At 40.3% G+C, this 14996-nt stretch overlaps 2 protein-coding genes across 9 annotated transcripts in view; one reads left to right on the top strand and one right to left on the bottom strand.

Moving 5' to 3' along the window:
* The window catches only part of LOC130368012 (zinc metalloproteinase-disintegrin-like crotastatin), a 76495-nt gene that overhangs the window by 38465 nt on the left and 23034 nt on the right, over nucleotides 1–14996 (top strand). The window lies entirely within an intron of this gene.
* The window catches only part of LOC130368010 (zinc metalloproteinase-disintegrin-like crotastatin), an 83759-nt gene continuing 76702 nt past the window's right edge, over nucleotides 7940–14996 (bottom strand). For all 8 annotated transcript variants that reach the window (XM_056571168.1, XM_056571161.1, XM_056571165.1 and 5 more), the window contains 2 exons: nucleotides 9721–9783; nucleotides 7940–8363 (listed from right to left, as the gene is read on the bottom strand). In XM_056571168.1, coding sequence (XP_056427143.1) covers nucleotides 8337–8363; nucleotides 9721–9783 — 90 coding nt within the window. In that variant the 3' untranslated portion in view covers nucleotides 7940–8336. The remainder of the gene's footprint in view (nucleotides 8364–9720; nucleotides 9784–14996) is intronic.

The following is a 14996-nucleotide window of genomic DNA, read 5'->3' as shown; positions in this document are numbered from 1 at the left end:
TGTTGAGCGGCATAGGCCATATTCGAATTCGCGAATATTCGCGAATATATGGACGAATATTCGTGATATATTCGCGAATATTCGCATATTCGTTATATTTCCGTTTTATTTTCGCATATGCGAAAATACGCGTATGCGAAAATTATCATATGTGGAAATTCGCATATGCGAAAATTAGCATATGCTAATTTTCGCATATGCGAATTTTCGCACGCCAGTCTCACACAGTAGTATTACAGCCTTCTTTACACCACACAAGCTGGAAGCAGAGAGGGGTGATCACTGTGATGTGTACTGTGAAGAAAAAAAAAAAAAAAAAAAAAAGAATATTCGTAATTACGAATATATAGCGCTATATTCGCGAAATTCGCGAATTCGCGAATATGCGATATTCGCGAATAATATTCGAATTGCGAATATTCGCGAGCAACACTATCCCCCGTATGTGTAATACAAGCAAAGAATAAGTTGGCCAGCACTATTTATTCCAAACTATTGTAAAGACCTGGCTTACAGGTGCAGGCTGCTGGACTAAATATACAGCAACAGGAGAATACAGCAGCACACTGCTAGCACAAAGATATAGATGAAACATGAGTATATAGATAAAACATGAGTATATAGATAGAACATGAAAAGCTATACAGCTGTAGTGCAATAAATGAAAATATGAAATTATGAGGTACTTAGCTTGCAAATTTGGTGGCCAAATAGCGTGGACCGTCCCACCACGGTAAGGTGACCTCATTCTGGGACGGACCCTACACTATGAATATGCCTCTGTGTGAACAGTACAGCAGGCATGCAAGGTCTGAAACATCCAAGGCACCTTATATACACCTAATAGAGGTGGGTGGGGTGCAAGAGCCAACATGGAGGTAGCCACATGGAGGTTTCATATTTTCATTTATTGCACTACAGCTGTATAGCTTTTCATGTTCTATCTATATACTCATGTTTTATCTATATACTCATGTTTCATCTACAAAAGGAAATCAAATCAAACAAAAGGAAAGAGGTGCAAAAAACAACATGTGCCACCTATACCAACAAGTATTGATGTGATGCAAAGACCTCTAGAGGGGGAAAGGGAACAATGTATGGTTCATTGTAACCGGTGGGGGTAAAAATTCCCCTGTAAGGCCCTACTCTTGTGAAAATGAAGACGAGATGATCCGGCACTGGGAAATGTAGCAGCTTTATTAGAAATCCTTTTTAAAAGACAGCATGTGAAAGCTCCACACCTCAACAAGTCTGACACATTTTGACACGTTTCGAGCACATGCGCTCTTTGTCAAAAATATGCTCAATGGTAACTAACATGTAGAAATAGGTAGTCTTACAGGTGAGAATAATTAAAACAATGGCCCTCATTTACTATTGTAAACCCGACTTGTTTTGTCGGGTTTTTTTGGCGCATCTTTGTCTGCGCCATGTCGCAGACATCGTGCGCCAGTCTGCGACACGATGCAACATTTTTTCCCGACGGACCCGATGTGGATTCTCCCAAACCCGAAAAAGGGGCGTAACCCGACATTTCTGAGCTTTCCCACGTATTTATAAAGGTTTCCAACCCGAATTTGTTAAATTGTTGTGGATTTTTTCCCGACAACTCAGAGGAGTTGGAAACCAAAACCAACAAAACCCACGTGCGACAAACAGGATGCGACATAATAATAAACACCGGGGGGAAAAGCAGTCGGGTAAGAAAGCAAGATAGACTTACAACCCGATTTTCTGAGTAAATGAGGGCAAATGAGTAACTTGATGCCCAAGCAATTCAAAAGTGCGTTAAAACCAAATCAGATACATAGGCCCTCATTTACTATTGCAAACCCGACATGTTTTGTCGGGTTGTGCGCCAGATTCTGTCGCATTGCGCCAGAAATTCTGTCTACGCCAGATTGTGTGCCAGAATTTGTGCCAGAATTGAAAAATCCCTGACTAATTCTCCATTTTGCTTAGAAAACCTTAAAAAGGGGCGTGACCGCCGGGGAAAGGGGGCGTGGTCTCCAAAAGGGGCATGTTTGCGACATTTTCACAAAAACCCAACATATTTACTAAGGTTTCCACATAAAATGTAGTGGATATGAGCTGAGGAAAACCCGACAGATCAGAGCATGTGTAAAAAAAAGCAAAGTGTAGGGAAACCTTAGTAAATACCGTGGAAAATAAATTGTAGGGAATTAAAACCCACAAAGAAACCTACACAACACTCTTAGTAAATGAGGGCCATAGTGTTCCTTCAAGTAACCTGGTTCCATATATGGAATTAAATACAGGCACAGGAAACAAAAAACAGCAAAAAGAGAGAAAAAATATAAAATAAAATGGAAATTAAAGATTTGTAGCCTAAGAAAAATAACGAATATATGGATGGAGTGTATAAATATATGGAAAAATTGACAGAGGACAAATCGCATGGTGTTTACTGTGGTTCATATACATATGTGGCGGTCCTGTCAAAAAAATGTAAAATAAATAGCATAGGAAAGATTACATGAATATGTGCCATGGCTTATGTGTGCAAAACTGAAGGAACAGAAAAAATTTGTATATTTATAACATATATATATATATATATATATATATATATATATATATATGTATGTATATATATATATATATATATATATATATATATATGGGGAGTGATGTTGGATGACAATGCTCCCTACAATATTAATAATGGAATAAAAGTTCCTTTCGTAAATTGAGACCATGGGGCATTCTGGAATTTAAGGTAAATTGCCAGAAGGCTTCTCTATCCATAAGTTTACGTTGGATGTCACCTCCTCTGATATTCATGTGCATTTTCTCAATGCATATACTCGAATATGACTTATGTACCTGTTATGTTCATGTATAAAATGAAGTGGTGCACTAGATCAATTACTTATGGCTTTATTGGTGACATCATTAACATGTTCTAAGAAACGTGTTTTTAATTTGCGTGTTGTGCAACCCACATACCGTATTTATCGGGGTATACCATGCACCGGCCTATAACATGCACCCTCATTTTACCAGGGATATTTGGGTAAAAAAAGTTTTTTACCCAAATATCCTTGGTAAAATGAGGGTGCGTGTTTGTGCATGTGTATACCCCTATACACTGTTTCTGACCCCGCAGAAGCCCCCAGGAAAGGCAGGGGGAGAGAGGCCGTTGCTGCCCGCTTCTCTCCCCCTGCCTTTCCTGGGGTCTAGAGCCCTGCTGCCGCCGCTTCTCTCCCCTTGCTATCGGCGCCGCTGCCCCTTCTCTCCTCCTGACTATCGGTGCCGCTGCCCCATTACCGGCACCGATAGCCAGGGGGAGAGAAGCGGCGCCGGCAATGGGGCAGCGGCGCCAATAGCCAGGGGGAGAGAAGGGGCAGCGGCACCCATTGCCGGCCCGCTGCCCCGTTGCCTCCCCCATCCCCGGTTGTATAATTATCTGTTGCCGGGGTCGGGTCCACGCTGCTTCTGGCCTCCCGTGTGGCGTCCCCTGCGTCGTTGCTATGCGCTGCGAGACGCAATGACGAGTGACGTCACTCGTCATTGCGCTGCGCTGTGCAGCGCATAGCAACGACGCAGGGGACGCCACACGGGAGGCCAGAAGCAGCGCACCGCATGTCAGCTATTAACGCCGACCCCAGGAATCAGCTGGGGGCCAGCCGGTATGACGCGAGTTCTGTAGGGTACGTTCACACGTACGTGGATTTGATGTGCAGGATTTGATGCGCTGGATTTTCTGCTGCAGATTTCAGTGTAAACTAAATGACTGAGCACAACTTCTAATCTGCAGTTATAAATCTTGCGCATTAAATCTGCGCAAGATCCTGTATGTGTGACCGTACCCTTAAAGGGGTACTCCGGTGGAAAACTTTTTTTTTTTTTTTTTTTTAATCAACTGGTGCCAGAAAAGTAAATAGATTAGTAAATGACTTCTATTAAAAAAAAATCTTAATCCTTCCAGTATTTATTAGCTGCTGAATACTACAGAGGAAATTAATTTATTTTTGGAACACAGTGCTCTCTGCTGACATCTCTGTCCATTTTAGGAACTGTCCAGAGCAGCATATGTTTGCTATGGAGATTTTCTTCTTCTCTGGACAGTTCTTAAAATGGACAGAGATGTCAGCAGAGAGCACTGTGGTCAAATAAAAGAATTTCCTCTGTAGTATTCAGCAGCTAATAAGTACTAGAAGGATTAAGATTTTTTAATAGAAGTAATTTACAGATCTGTTTAACTTTCTGGCACCAGGTGATTTAAAAAAATAAAAATAAAAAACGTTTTTTCCACCGGAGTACCCCTTTAAGGTTTCTTGCTGTATCCTGATATCCACCTGCATGTACTCCAGAGTTTAAAAAATATTTTAAAAAATGTCTAAAGCTGTATAGTAATGAGACCTAAGTATTCATAGGGAATGTACAGTATCCTGAAGTAGTTGTGGTGCACTGGGCTCTATCCACTCCTACTCCAGCATGATTGACAGCTCGGGCACCGCCAACGCCACTGATCTCCAATAAAATCTTGTGCAGCCCAGAAGTTACTTTGGGCCCCAAGATATCGCTGCTTCTGGGCCTGTGTGATATTTTAATGAGAAGATGGAACTGGGCTATAAATTATAACAGCACCATACAGCCCAGTCATCATGAAGTATACTCTTCTATTGGAATATATATCTATATATAGTACAGTGATCCCTCAAGTTACAATATTAATTGGTTCCAGGACGACCATTGTATGTTGAAACCATTGTATGTTGAGACCATAACTCTATGGAAACCTGGTAATTGGTTCTGAAGCCCCCAAAATGTCATCCAAAAATAGGAAAAAGTGAGGATTAAAGAAAAATAAGTAGATAACTAATATAGATAAAGCAAATCCTTACATATAAAAGTAAGAAAGATCTGCTGGGAGCTGTAATCACTGTCTATGTTAGTGTTTCCCAAGCAGGGAGCCTCCAGCTTTTGCAAAACTACAACTCCCAGCATGCCCGGACAGCCAAAGGCTGTCCGGGCATGCTGGGAGTTGCAGTTTTGCAAAAGCTGGGGGCACCCTGCTTGGGAAACACTGGTCTATGTAGAGGACAGGAGCTTCTTCAGGGTCCTGTACAGTACACAGTCCTAAAAAAGTAACATGGTGTCCAAAGGAGCAGCTAAGCCTGGTACAGGTAAAGAGTACAGAACATGTAATACCCCCCTGTACTGTTGGGGGCACTACCAGACACCAGTCAGTGCATGCACTTCAGTAATAAAGGTGTTTTACCAGTGAATGCCCATTCTGATTGGTCGGTTCTTCCAGCCATTGACACGTTTCACAGATCTGGACTGTCTGTACATTGTATGTTGAGTCTGGTTTCAAGTTACAATGGTCCAGAAAAGATCATTGTGTGTTGAAACTATTGTATGTTGAGGCCATTGTAAGTTGAGGGATCACTGTATACCCAAGGATAACAAAAAACATTCAAATACACATAACTTACAGATTGCTACCACTATTCAATAATGCCACCACAATAATATAAATAGTATTTTTTTATTAAATATAAAAAATAAAAAAAAACACAAAATACACAAAAAAATAAAATAAAATAAAAAGAATCCTCAATCCAAAAAACACATTTAACCCCAAAAACAGGAGATATCCCCCATGAAGTATGGGGCCAGGTAAGAAGGCCCAGGATTGGACCATACCACTGCATATATCACATATACTATATAGCAGTGGTCTCCAACCTGCGGACCTCCAGATGTTGGAAAACCACAACTCCCAGCATGCCCAGAGTTGTAGTTTTGCAACATCTGGAGGTCCGCAGGTTGGAGACCACTGCTATATAGGCTATAATACTATGCCTGGCTCATAAGCCATATATCTACAAAATATTTCATTAATATTACAGTCATAGAAATCATCAAATTCAAAGGTCCATTACCGACATCCCGCCCATGACCATGTGGGGTAACTCCCGCAATATTTCAACACGTTTTGTGGATAGAACCACTATAATGGAGTATGGGCACAGGCCTGGTGCAAGAATTTTTGCCACCCTAGGAGAAAGCTAATTTTGTTGCCACTTGACCCCGCCCATTGGCTCCTCCCAATGTATGGAGGCGTGCGCAATGTCAGGATGTTTAATGGACCTTAGTGATCGCCCCTGTCGGCCTCAGAGGTGCCGATTATTATAGTGCGGGCGCAGTGGGGGTAGCGTGGCGGAGTTTTGCTTGATGGGCAGGTGCTTTGGATGCTGGCTAACTTTCTTGCAGGAGGCAGAGCGGTGCCCCCATAAAGAGGGCGCTCTAGGCGGCTGCCTATTTTGCCTATAGGCTGAGCCGGCCCTGTATAGGCAGGAAGACATCAGGATATGGTAAGAAACCTTATATTACCCTATATAACGGGTTGCCAGGTTCCCTAAAGGAGAAATATCAACATAAAAATGTATATAATAGAACATGCCACAATTTAATTTCTTACATAGATGGAAACCAAGAAAAAAATAAAAAAAAAAAACTTTCTATTCAGAGATGTAAAAAAGTTTAGATTAGTGTTTTCCAAAGAGTGTGTCTCCAGCTGTTGCAAAACTACAAAAGGCTGTCCAGGCATACTTGCGCTTGTAGTTTTGCAACAGCTGGAGAGACACTCTTTGGAAAACAGTGGTTTAGATGATGAAAATAAATGACGTTAAATATAGTGTTTTTGGTATACCCCCGAGTGTCCCTCTTTTGGTGGGACAGCCCTTACTTTTGACTCAATTCCCTCTTTTTGGCCTGGGAAATAGATTTGCATAAAAATAAATAAAATAAAGGTTGCTCCAGAAACAGTCTGTATATAAGACCCTAACGTGCATATTATTCTGTCATCTGGTGCAATTTGGAACTTAAAATTAAATTTTTATTCCGTTAATTTATATCATAATATTTAAATGAAAAACTTTTATACAATGAAGCCTAAGTGTGCCTCTGGACATCAAAAAAGTTGTGGCTTTTATGCCAACACATGGGACACCAATCCAGAACACTTCTTCGCTCACAGCCGTTAGTTCCTATGCCATTTGGTACAATGTGATGAGCGGCAGGGGCCGAATTCGCGATATTTCACAAATATATTGACGATTATTCGTCCTATGTTCGCGATTACAGATGAGCGAACTTACAGTAAATTCGATTCGTCACGAACTTCTCGGCTCGGCGGTTGCTGACTTTTCCTGCATAAATTAGTTGAGCTTTCAGGTGCTCCCGTGGGCTGGAAAAGGTGGATACAGTCCTAGGAGACTCTTTCCTAGGACTGTACCCACCTTTTCCAGCCCACCGGAGCACCGGAAAGCTGAACTAATTTATGCAGGAAAAGTCAGCAACCGCCGAGCTGAGAAGTTCGTGACGAATCGAATTTACTGTAAGTTCGCTCATCTCTATTCGCATGTTTGTTCACTTTTTTTTCCCATGGGAAAATGTTCATAAAAATGTTCATAAAAATTTGGGTGTGAAAAAAAAAAAAACACAGAAAAAACACAAATATTCGTCATCACAAATATGTAGCACTATATTATAAATAGTCGCGAAATAGGGAAGTGCCGATATTCACGATAAAAATGTGCATTATGAATATTCGTGCTCAACACTATTAGAGAATACAATAAATAATGTTAAATATTGTGTTTTTATTTTTACTTATTTTTATAGAAAAAATTATCTTTAGATCAATCAAATATTTCAGTTCTTGGTTATGTTCAACTAAATCGCATCATTTCCAAATTCCAAGTCCATACAGTGTTAAAGTTCAGTCTATGAATGACCTTAGGGACTATGGATATATCATGTTGTTAGAACATCATTTACCAAACAGTGTGTCTCCAGCTGTTGCAAAACTATAACTCCCAGCATGCCCGGACAGCCGAAGGCTGTCCGGTCATGCTGGGAGTTGTAGTTTTGCAACAGCTGGAGACACTCTGTTTGGAAAATACTGCCTTAGCACCTCATGTATTGATGTATCATTGTTACATCCATCCCAATCAAACCAGGAAGAAGGGGGTTAAACAGTCACTAGAATGAGAACTCCGGCCTTATCGTCTCCATTAACGGTGTGCAGGATGTATATAACTCAGACGACAATCCCCCGGGTGACATTTCTCTTATCACCCGCAGGTCTACGCCAACCACACGGGAAGTTAGAAGGCTTTACATATACTAAATGCTGAAAATATTAATATAATCCCAGAATACATAACTATAAATAATAGTGAGAACTCCGAATACAATACAAGTGCAGCGATACATTATTATCACTGCTTTCCACTGTAATGTGCAATACAGTATAAGAAATGATTGTCTTCAAGGTCGTCTGCCAAGAATCCTCCTTATCTTCTGTAGTTAGGTTTCATTGCCTGAAATAGAATCAATAAAGTATTACAATAATTACATATAGGTGGGCACCGACAATAACCACAAAATATATGTGTAACATTCAGGGTGCTACAAGGGCTTAAAAGTAATAACACATCTATCTCTCTGATATCTATATCTTTCTATTTATCTCTATCTATCTATCTCATATCTATGTATCTCATATCTATCTATCTATCTATCTCATATCTATCTATCTAATATCTATCTATCTATCTTATATCTATTTATCTCATATCTATCTATCTCATATCTATGTATCTCATATCTATCTATCTCATATCTATGTATATCATATCTATCTCATGTCTATCTATCTCATATCTATCTATCTATCTCATATCTATCTATCTCATATCTATCTATCTCAAATCTATCTATCTATCTATTTCATATCTATCTATGTTATATCTATCTATCTCATATCTATCTATCTCATATCTATCTATCTCTCATATCTGTCTATCTCATGTCTATCTCATATCTATCTATCTCAGATCTATCTCATATCTATATATCTCTCATATCTATCTCATATCTGTCTATCTCATATCTGTCTCTCATATCTATCTATCTATCTCATATCTGTCTATCTCATACCTATTAATCTCATATCTATCTATCTCATATCTATCTATCTATCTATCTATCTCTCATATCTATCTCATCTTTCTATCCATCTCATATCTATCGCTCATATCTATCTATCTCATATCTATCTATCTATCTCATATCTATCTATCTATCTCATATCTATCTATCTATCTCATATCTATCTAATATCTATCTATCTCATCTCTATCTATATATCTATCTCATCTCTATCTATCTATCTATCTCATATCTATCTAATATCTATCTCATATCTATCTATCTATCTATCTATCTCATATCTATTTATCTCATATCTATCTATCTCATATCTATCTCATATCTATCTATGTATCTATCTATATATCTATCTATCTACACTTGAAAATGGCGATGAGAGATCGCTGAAACATTGTCTCGTATATGGAATAAAGAACACTTTCTTTTGCACTAATTTTGGTGTGCTGCCTATTATCTATCTCATATCTATCTATTTCATATCTATCTATCTATCTCTCATATCTATCTATCTCATATCTCTCTCATATCTATCTATTTCATATCTATCTATCTATCTCTCATATCTATCTATCTCATATCTATCTATCTCATATCTATCTACCTTCCTATTTATCTTTCATTAATAATAGCTAACAGTATATGTACCAGTAATGATGGTAATCGTATATATAATATATTCAGCTTTCAGTGTAGTAATTAATGTCATTGTGTAATTATATACTGTACCTGTGGTGGGATTGGGGGATACATTGGTCGCTGAGGAGGGGCTGTAGCTGGTGGCTGAAATGCCTAAAATGAAATAAAAGCACAGCTTGATGACAATGAGGTAAGATTGTTTGCCCTGTCATGTCTTTATTATTGATGTATATACTGTATACTCCAGCCATGACATGGCATACTGATGAGATGTCTAACATGTCACAAACCGCTCTTTAATCATCATGCCACATGCACCATTTTTGGTAAATTTAGCAACATTTCCCCCCCAAATCATGCACTGTAAAGAACACTTGATAAATCCCCTAGATTGACACAGGCTAGTCGTGTATAAAGATCGAGGTGTCTGAGACACCTTCTGGAACTAGAGGTTGAACTAAAGGGCAAGTATCAGTATCAGAACATTTACCTCAAATTTGCTACTATATATAATGTAAGTTTTCGGGAATACAGAGGTTGTGGTGGCACCTGGGCCATAATGCCTGTGGGTCACCAGTCCCCATCTTGCCCATTAGAGGACATTGGTTGTACAGATGATGACCTGAAATGTTTTATGTTTTCCTCTATTGGCCCTTTATGGGATGTGTAACTTACAAACCTTCCTGTTCTGTTGGTAGCATACAATGAGATAGACGGCACATCTGATGTGAAAGCTGGTGTGTCTGTCAGTCAGTCAGTCAGTCAGTCAGTCAGTCAGTCAGTCAGTCACCAGGTGCTAACACCTTCTATAAGTATAAATCCTGATGGGCTGTATTTGTGCGAGGGGCAGAAGTAATTATCGATCCCTGCACTTCCAGGTGGGGCGTATTGGGAACAGGTGGGGGCGTGTGTATATAACTACAGGGGCAGAGCACGTGTCGTTTGTGGAATCTCTGCTTCCTGTGTCTGAATCTCCCACAAAAATCTTCAGAGCTGCTGCTCACGGTGCGGAGGCCTCGCTGATCATGAGTCTGGGGGGGTGCAGGCGCGGCATCCCTGGCAGCTCTGCTGGCTGTCTTATCTGGGGATGCTGTGTCTCACTCTGATTGTAAGGTAATATAGGGCAGGTATGGTTCTGGCTGGCTCTGCCCGCAGCAGTAGTGGGGCGAGGAACGGCAAGCAGGTGAGTTAAATCGCTGCTGGGGGTGGTGAGGCCTCAGCATTTCGCGCAGCCTGCTAGCTGCCTCATGGCGGCATGTGGACCGCCCGCCACCCGCACAGCTACAATGGTCTATGCCCTTGGGACAGGTTGCGGCAGCTGCCCAGTCCTCTTTAGGCGGCCCTGTCAGCTTGTCTGCCATCGTTAATCTAAAGTATAGTGTAATGCTCTGCGGAGGGTTGTTTCAATATAACGCTTGCTGTATACAGTGTGGTGCAATGCTCTGCAAAGAGTCGTTTCAATATAACTTTTGTTGTGTGCTGCGGGGTATACGGTGCCCTTGCAGTATACGGTACAGTGTAATGCTCTGCAAAGGGTTTTGTTACAATATAACATGTACTGTATAACGGTATAGTGCAGTGCTCTGCAGATGGTCTCGTTACAATATAGTATACATGATATACAGCTATGGTGATATGCTCTGCAGATGGTCTTGTTACAATATAGTATACATGATATATAGTTAAGGTGCAATGCTCTGCAGATGGTCTCATTACAATATAGTATACATGATATACAGCTATGGTGCTATGCTCTGCAGATGGTCTTGTTACAATATAATATATACTATATACAGTATAGTGCTATACTCTGCAGATGTCTCATTCTAAACAAACTTTATACAGTTAGTGCAATGCTCTGCAGATGGGATGGTTTCAATATAACATATTATATAGGGCATAGTGCAATGCTCTGCAGAAGGTCGTTACAGGTAGCATGTGCAGTGTGGTGCAATGCTCTGCGAAGGGTCTCATTGCAACACAGGGTGGCATTTACTGTTTGGTGTGGTGCAATACTCTGCAGAGGATGACGTTGCAGGGTAGCATATGCTGTGTGTGGTGATGCAGTGCTCTGCAGACTGTCTTGTTTCAATATAGTATACAGTAGGGTGCAATGCTCTGTAGAGATATAACATAGGCTACATCTAATTAAATCATAGTATACACAGTGTAATACTCGTTATTTGCATGATCATGGTATCCATACGGTTCATACGCTTGGTTTATTATGGGCATACACGCATTACTGGTACAAGGTGCACACAAGTAGAATATCTTCACGGTTTGATAACTCCATGAGTTTCTTATTGTCCTTACTCTCATAGTTAATTCATACTTATGGCACACTGCTCGTACACGCATAGTGTGTATACAGTTTCATGTGCTAATATCATTATATACGGTACATATACTCACTGACGATACATTCACAGCATTTATACTGTGCAAACTCGTTTATGCTGTTCACCTCATGGTTATTCTCTCACTCGCTGGTGTTTTACACGGTCCACAAACTTGGCATTTATGCTGTTCACATATTCTTGGCATGTTCACGGTCTTACATTCTTTCTACCATGTTACGTTCATGGCAAACAAACACCTCGTAATTATCACTGGTTCATACGCTCAAAGTATAATTCGGTTCATATGTTAATGGTATTTGACACTGGTTACGGCAGTATACTGCCTATGGCAATTATACGGTTCATACACTCATGGCAGTTATAGTGGTCACACGCTCACGGTTCTTAAGTTCACATGTTCACTGCATTCATACAGGCAGGTTTCATACGCTCATGGCAGTTATATTGGTCACACCGTTATGGTTTTGTTGTTCACATGTTCATCGCATTCATACACGCAGGGTTCATACGCTCTTGGCAGTTATATTGGTCACACAGTCATGGTTTTGTTGTTCACCGCATTCATACACGCAGGTTTCATACGGTTCTCACACATAGTGTCATGCTGTTTCGTGCAGTTGTGGTCACGCGCTCATAGCATGTTCACAGCATTATACTGCTCATAGTACTCATACCTCATAGCATCATACCACATATTAATTCGTAGCACATATGCTAGACTCTTATACTGCACATGTACTTGTAGCATTTATACTGCACATACACATGGCCTACATCAGGCACATACGCTCTTAGCATTGATACCGCAAGTATACTCATAGCATTATACTGCTCATAGTATCATACCACTATACGCTCATAGCATTTATACCACATATACGCTCGTTGTATTCATACCACAGACATGTTCACGTCATGTATATTGCACATAGGCTTGTAGCAATACACTACATGGACATTCATTCTGTACATACGATGGTAGTAATTATTATGCTGACACGCTGTAGTACTTATTCTGCGTACATGTAGCATTCATTCTGTTATGTTCTCTGCACTAACATCCATAGCGGTTACTGTACATGGGTAATGGTATTTATTCTGCATGTTCCTCCATAGCGTCTACACTACACACATGCTCCCGTAGCTTTTACTGTATGTATGTTCATAGCATTCATTCTGTGTATTCGTGCATAGTCTTTTATACGGAAAGTTCACTCAGGTTTGTCAGGATGCTGCCCTATTGCCTGACTCCTCTTCAGGTTAAGGGGTCAATGTCGGTTGCTACTGACTCGTTCAGAGCAATCGCATTGCTGTTTATTGTCATGACCTGACACGTTCTCAGGTCAGATACAACCTCCTCTGTTGTATTTCACGACTACGTTATCAGTTATAGTACACATATTCAACTATCCGGCACAGGTACTCGTTCAAAGGGTGGTCATCATTTTAGTGGCACTAATCGGCTGTTCAATACCCGGTCACCTGACTCGTTGAATCGCGGTTGTTACTGACTCACATTCAGAGCAACCAATTTCAGAAATACTCACAATGTTAACCTGTTGCCTGACTCCTCTTCAGGTTAAGGGGTAATGTCTGTTGCTACTGTCTCGTATTCAGACCAATTTTGTCGTTTGTGTATTTATGACCGGACACGTTTTCAGGTCAGATACAACCTCGTCTGTTGTATTTCTCGATTACATTATAATTTAGTTATAGTATACAGATTCAACTATCCGGCATAGTTGCACGTTACGCTCATAGTCTGGTTACGTTCATAGCTTTATTTTGTTGTACTGCACATGGGTAATAGTTTTTCTGCATTTCCATCCTTAGAGTCTACAGTACACATATGCTCCCGTAGCTTTACTGTACTCATGCTCGTAGCTTTCATACTGCATATTCGTGCATAGTGTTTATACGGAAAGCTTATACAGCTTTGTTAGACGTTGCCCTATTTGCCTGACTCCTTCAGCTTAAGGGGTTAATGTCGGTTGCTACCGACGAATTTTCAGAGCAATTACTTTGTGGTTTATTGTCATGACCTGAGACGTTCTCAGGACAGATACAGCCTCCTCCGTGGTATTTCATGACCACGTTATCAGTTACTTATAGTAGACATATTCAACTATCCGGCAGAGTTGCACGTTGTCTTTTATCTTTTTAGATATATATTGTTTACACTTTATTTTCTAGGCATGTATGCTGTACTCATAATGGTGTTAGAGCATAAATTCATAACGTTCCTTACGTTTTCAGGGTACTTGCGCTCCCAGCTTGTGTATGATACATGCACCAGTACACAGCATTTGTTGTATGCGGGTAGGTTATTATGTGCATTCGTTCCTAGTGTTGAATAGCAGTTGTACCTCTGGCTGTACATATATTTACAATACACTATTACAGTATTCATATTGTGCTTACATTCATTGCAGATATATCGAGCACATATTCTTAAACCTCCTACGTCTGCAGGGGGGGATGCACCACATAGGTTATTGTTACAGACATGTCTCAGAGCAATAACATATTGAGCAGCGACTTGTAGTTGGGTATACTGTTAGCAGGTTATGCCGTACATACGGTTAACATGTTTCATGCGGTGCACACAGTGGATAGAGATCATTTGGTTAGGGTATTGGACACAATTGGTCATTTTTGTTACTGACACGCCTTCAGAACAACACGCCAGCTTCATACAGGTATCTTGTCATGAATACTCATGATGTTACCCTGTTGCCTGACTCCTCTTCAGGTTAAAAGGGGTAATGCCAGTTGCTACTGACTCGTTTTCAGAGCAATTTTGTCGTGTGTGTTATATTTGTTATGACCTGACACGTTTTCAGGTCAGATACAACCTCGTCTGTTGTATTTCTCGATGTCGTTATCATTTCGTTATAGTACACAGATACAACTATCCGGCATAGTTGCACGTTCTCTTTTAAGAAGGGCCGGCATTTAGTTGCAGATATATTGTGCATTTAATACACAGTTACGTGACTCATT

The sequence above is a fragment of the Hyla sarda genome, chromosome 4 (assembly GCF_029499605.1).
Source record: "Hyla sarda isolate aHylSar1 chromosome 4, aHylSar1.hap1, whole genome shotgun sequence".
Lineage (NCBI taxonomy): Eukaryota > Metazoa > Chordata > Amphibia > Anura > Hylidae > Hyla > Hyla sarda.
The sequence above is the reverse complement of the archived record's forward strand: the minus strand, read 5'-3'. Positions and strand labels throughout refer to the sequence as shown.